The 5,688-nt window shown below is 35.0% G+C and overlaps 1 protein-coding gene across 1 annotated transcript; it reads left to right on the top strand.

Moving 5' to 3' along the window:
* Nucleotides 1-2,440: 2,440 nt before the first annotated feature.
* On the top strand, nucleotides 2,441-5,073 carry LOC109582372 (uncharacterized). The gene is made up of 3 exons (XM_019997038.1): nucleotides 2,441-2,615; nucleotides 4,647-4,812; nucleotides 4,854-5,073. The coding sequence occupies exons 1-3, from the start codon at nucleotides 2,543-2,545 to the stop codon at nucleotides 5,035-5,037; spliced, it is 423 nt and encodes a 140-aa protein (XP_019852597.1). The 5' UTR covers nucleotides 2,441-2,542; the 3' UTR covers nucleotides 5,038-5,073.
* Nucleotides 5,074-5,688: the final 615 nt, after the last annotated feature.

Raw genomic sequence — 5,688 nt, 5'->3', positions numbered from 1 at the left:
TTATTATTATGACTGTAGTATAATTATTGGTAACTTACAGTTTATTATTTTGTGGTCCAGTAACTTTAAAGTGTGTTGCTGTTGTGCTAACTTTTCAAAATGCTTTAGTTTTAATATTATTTTTAGTTCAGTTATGTACAGTAAAATTAGAGGATGAATCTTTCCTGATAAAAACAGTATAATATTTATGGTATGTTGTAGCTTAAAGTGCTTCAATATTACTGTCCCACAGTATAAATATTGAACTCTTATCATATCTAGTCTGTTTAAACTCAACCATACATACTTTACAGTATATATACATTATGTCATGCTTTTTATAATTCTGCCCATTATTCAATGATGTCGTTGCACTACTGACAAAGGAATTACTAAGTCACATGAATTCTCCTACACAAATTGTTTGGATTACACATCATCATGTTTGTATTATATAACACACATACACTGATACTGTAAGATTAATATCTAGATTTATATACAAAAATACAAGTTATAGTAAAGTGGTATACCAGCACCTCTAAGGGGTATGTACAATCTTTAATTTGCTTCATTTCCTGTAGTCACTATTTTGTTTAGAGCTCGAGTATTGTTTACATGCATGGGTTAAAAAGTATAGGGTAACAAAGTAGATCAGAAAAAACATCAAATGCAACAATGTATACATGATTCACTATAAATCAGAAAAAGATAGAGAGATATATAACATCCGATGTGAGTCATGTCACTCCAAGCATGGGCCTGAAGTGAACAGTGATGCTGCTCTCGAGGCCCATGCAGCATTTGCTTATGGTTTGAAATTTAGAGGCTGAATGGAGTGAACCTGCAAACATGTACTGTTGCAGTTACACATGCACCTTTGCCACAATTGTGAACTATAATAACTACACACGCACTGCAAGAGTTGAAATCTGAATTAAGATGGATTTTAGTCTCAATATGTCCTGATATGGATGGATCTTATCAAAATCAGTAGCTGATGCTACTTCACTTGTAGATCTAGTACATCATGGATACATGTATTAACAGCTGTGAACAGTGGGTCAAAGGAAAAGGACGGTGGGTCTTGATCAGCACTTAAAACAGTTTTGGGATTCGGCAGTCTGAATAATGGATTTTTGGCATTCAGTCACAATACAATAATGAAATAAGGCATGACACAATTATAGGCTAATTATGATATCTAGTTCAGGCCAGAGCACTGATCAGCAATGATACCTGTCAGGACTGTAACAGTACTGATATCAGACTTAATCCATTAATTTTTGGCAACAATAATGCTGATTCAGGCAATAAAACTCTCTAAGTAGATCTAGAATGTAGATTGGGCGTGGTGCCAGGACATAGTAAATCGAAACCATAGATAATAGAGTAAATGAAAGGGATTGGAAACTACCGTTCCCGCCCGGCGATGCGGTTTTCGTCACCCCTGGTTACCTGGTTGGCAACGTCCGTGTTTATTTGCATTCCCCATCTCCTCCACAGTAGTTGTTGTGCGGAAAGGATCTCGAAGGAATATTGTGCGACTATTAGATAGCGCTTGCTTATGATTTATCTTCTGTTCCACATAGAAAGTTTATGGGGACACAAAGTCGGCATCTTTTTTACACTTCTTCGCCTCTACAGCCTTCATGCTTTTGCTATTCTAGCAGTACCTCATATCATTCCATAGGTAATTGAAAGTTCCTTTATATTCTGACAAGCTTTTTAGAGTTTAGCTACAAATGTCTTCATTAGAGGGAGAAAACAGCAATTTTATGGGCAAAAGCGCTATAACACTCAAAGTATTAATTTAAATATACCAAATAAATAATAATTAAAAGTGCAAAACATTGAACTCCTTGATAGTTGAGTTTCTTTTTCATCAGAGCACTCTTCTTGGAGATATTCTAATTTTAATGGAAAAAATCACGAATTTTGTGGTCAAAAAGTAACAAACCGCCTAGTCAGCAATTTTTTTGCTTAGCAACAATACAATCAAATGACATTATTGCTACGCCCACGCGGAAGTTTCCAATCCGTTTCATTTACTCTAATTAGTCTCGCGTAGCCAGCCCCTCCCTCAACGGGAGGGTCTGGTCGAATGAGTGTACATCATTCGTTCTCCGTGATTAATTAAATTAGTCCGTATTATGTTTGTTCACCACCGCATACTTTATGCAACACGTGGTTAAATATCTGCTATCTGTTGTTGGCGAGGCTGTTGGAGAGAGCAGGCTACAATTTTTGTCTGGATGGCTAAACAGCTTCTCTTCTGCTTCTTTTCTCTGCGTTAGTGCCAGAGTTTTTAGCTTGAATAAGAGCATCTCATGTACCACGAGGATTAAGGTAACGCCTACTACAACCACATCCGGTTCACCCTGTTTTGGGGTGAAGTAGAACGAACGATCTACACTCATTCGACCAGACCCTCCCGTTGAGGGAGGGGCTGGCTACGCGAGACTAACTCTAATATCTATGTCGAAACTGATTTTTCAGCAATAACGATGCTGTCACTTGCAAGTCAGTAGACGAAGGCTAATTTCCAACATACAGCATAGAGATGTTTCCAAGAGTGTTCCTCAATGTTTTGATTGTGACTTCGATCTTCATCTACACTGTTTGCTCGGCCTCAGGTGAGTACAATGTTGTGTGTATGTGCATATAGCTTTAAAGGGGCGTGATAGGTCAAGTTTTCAGCATTTTGAAAAGAGCAAAGGCTGGCTTACCCCATAGTTTTTACCGAAAATTGGCTCTTAAATCACACCACATTTGTATTACATTTTCTGATACCATAGATTCTGAACATAATTATCGATGTCCTTTTCCTATGTAAAAATTTTGAGCTGATTCCGACTAAATTTTTTAAAGTTATGACCATTTTTAAAAATTAGCAAATTTTTGAAAAAGAGCAAAGGCTACAGCTGTTGTTTGTTTGGCCATTAGATCTCTGCATGGGCTCACTCCGCTAGCTCAAAATATATTTGACTCGTCTGACTTTTGTAGAGCCACGTCAAAAGCTCAACTTAACTACTGTGCATATATTAGACTTAATTTATCCTATTCCACTTTTATTTCTTACTTTCCTCCTCTTTCTAACTCAAAGTAAATTTTTGTTCTCTACTTTTGCTGGTTTTCTAAGGCTATAGCCTATAATTTTTTCCAAAAATTTCTCCAAAATCACCCCCCCCCATTTTTATTACATTTTTTGATTCATATTGACATCCTTATGCTATGTGAAAAGTTTGAGGTGATTCCGATTAAATTTTTGGAGTTATTTAACTTAGCAAATTTTCTGAAAAAAGTAAAGGCTATTATATATAGTGCATGGTTTTTCCAAAAATGGCTTTTAAATTACTCCTTTCCCCCCCAATTTTTATTATATTTTCTGATATATATTGATGCTTTAGACCTATTAATTCAGATGCCATGCACACAGCCATGCATGTTGTTTTTATATTAATCATGCACACAAGTGACAAGATCTATAATTTTGACACCAGTAACTATGTTAAAATTAAGACATTTTCATTAGTCTCATCAAAGCAACGGTCACTTCAGTGTATAAACCCTATAAAAATAAATAATCCCCTGGTCTGTATACATAGTACCATTATCGTAATGCATACATGTATAATAGTCACTGATATTCAAAAGCGTAGGCTTTAAACTGACCTATGTATGTTTCCTTTTAAGGCTTTTGTGTTTAGTTGCTAATGGGGGTTGCAATTCCAAATAATTGATTGCTTTTATTTTCAACATTACAGTCATACAGTTATATGTCATGTATAATTCTGTGCCAAATCATTAGTCAAGTTCTGTTTCTTTGTAGTCACTTTATTGCTATCAGAGTAAATGTGGAGTATAATACTGTGTATAAATAGCAACATTTTTATAGCTCAAAATTTTTACAAATTCACCCAAAATCAGTTTTTAGCCTTTGTTTTACTTGAATATTGTTTTAAATTATTTTCAAAAACCCCAACATTTGAAAAATTTTGGGTCATAGGCAGACATTGCACGTGTATACACTATGCACGAGTATTTAGATGAAAAACAGGTCTTCCAGTACATACAAGTATATACATGAACCAAAAACAAGCAGAGGAGACAATTTTCATGTAGTTCTATTAACTATTAATAATTAATTAAAGGGTGTGTCTACATATATAAGCAGTCAAAATGGCAGTTACTTGCTTAACCTTGGATCTTTCAAGGTCTTTTTAGTCCTTCTAGCAATAGCAGATGATGAAAAAAGCAATAAGAAAGGTGATGACGACATTAGCCTTTCAATGATTCAGCATACATGTGTAGTACAGGATACATAAAAAGTAAATGACAAAATCACCAAAATATAGATGAATTTGTGACGCAATAAGTAAATGTACATACATGAAAATTTGCCAATGAATACAAGTACATACACGACCTGTTTTTTTCAAAATATAAGTAAATATAAGTACACGATAATTCCAGTAGGCGTGCAATGTCTGGCAGTAGGAACATGAATTTCTAGCAAAACATTAATCTGCAAATATGTTTAATTTTGTTGCTGTTTGAATTATTTTACATTTTATACTACAAAAAATTATGTACTTGTAGAAAATATGGTTGGCTATTAAATTATTTGAACATATTTATTGTCATTTGTATATTGTCATTTATAGATGAAGGAAACCGACTGTGGGATGTTAAGTTAGATCCACTACAGTTAAATTATGACTATGAAGGCTGGATAACAGTTTGTTTTGATGGTATAAACCTTGATGTAGCTAATGTTGTATGTCGGCAAAAAGGATTCACTAATGCTACTAATATTGAAATAAGTGACTCGTAAGTTAATTCATAATTTCATTTCAAATAATGGCACATAGTCTATCTGTTCTTAGTCCATCAGCGTCTGGTCTTCTTGTAATCGCTCAAGTTTTATGTCCATCAACTTCAAATTACTTTTTATACGGTGAAACCAATATTATGCGTTGTAATGTTGCTAATCCTATTATAATGGACCTGCCAACATGTTCACCTGCAAAAATTGTCTGTAGTAAGTTCTCATGAGAATGAGTGATAATAAGTTTTAATGTACATTTTTGGACTCGCCACGCTTGCGTAGGCGGGTACTAAGCAGTTGGGTTGTCATTCTGTCATTCTGTCCACACACTTTAATTGATTTGTAAAAAAATTATCTTTTTTTCTGAGCAGTCTAGAGCTCTATTTCTTCTTCTAGCAACAGATAAAGTTGCTTTCTTTCATGTAGTTATGCTCTTGTAGCATCCCGTGGCACCAAAAGCTGTGAACTGCTAAACCAGGGGACCTCTCTCCAGGTGAGAGCTCGTGTTTCATTCTACAGGGCCGAGATTTGCTTCAGAGGTAGAAAATCCCATCTAACGAAAAACAAAAAGAACGATTTTGTCCTAACTTCGTTGTTTGTGAGTTACAGTTGCTCAAAGTTTGTGATTTAGCCTCTTTGAGAATTTTTCAGGCGGCACTGGGGAAAGCAGAAGCAACCAAACTCTCTCAGTCTCTTTTAAATAACTAGAAAAATTTTCTGTGCCAACTCTTTCTTGGAATAGAGTTTCAGATGCTAAAATAAATTTCAGCTTTTCTTCTGTCTCCTACCCATGTGCCATGATTAGTTAGTTGTTGACCACACCCATAGCTATTTTAATTATCATTATAACTCTGCAGTCAATAATAATAATTTTTTTC

This window comes from Amphimedon queenslandica, unplaced genomic scaffold (genome assembly GCF_000090795.2).
Source record: "Amphimedon queenslandica unplaced genomic scaffold, v1.1 AMPQUscaffold_13387, whole genome shotgun sequence".
Classification (NCBI taxonomy): domain Eukaryota; kingdom Metazoa; phylum Porifera; class Demospongiae; order Haplosclerida; family Niphatidae; genus Amphimedon; species Amphimedon queenslandica.
The sequence above is the reverse complement of the archived record's forward strand: the minus strand, read 5'-3'. Positions and strand labels throughout refer to the sequence as shown.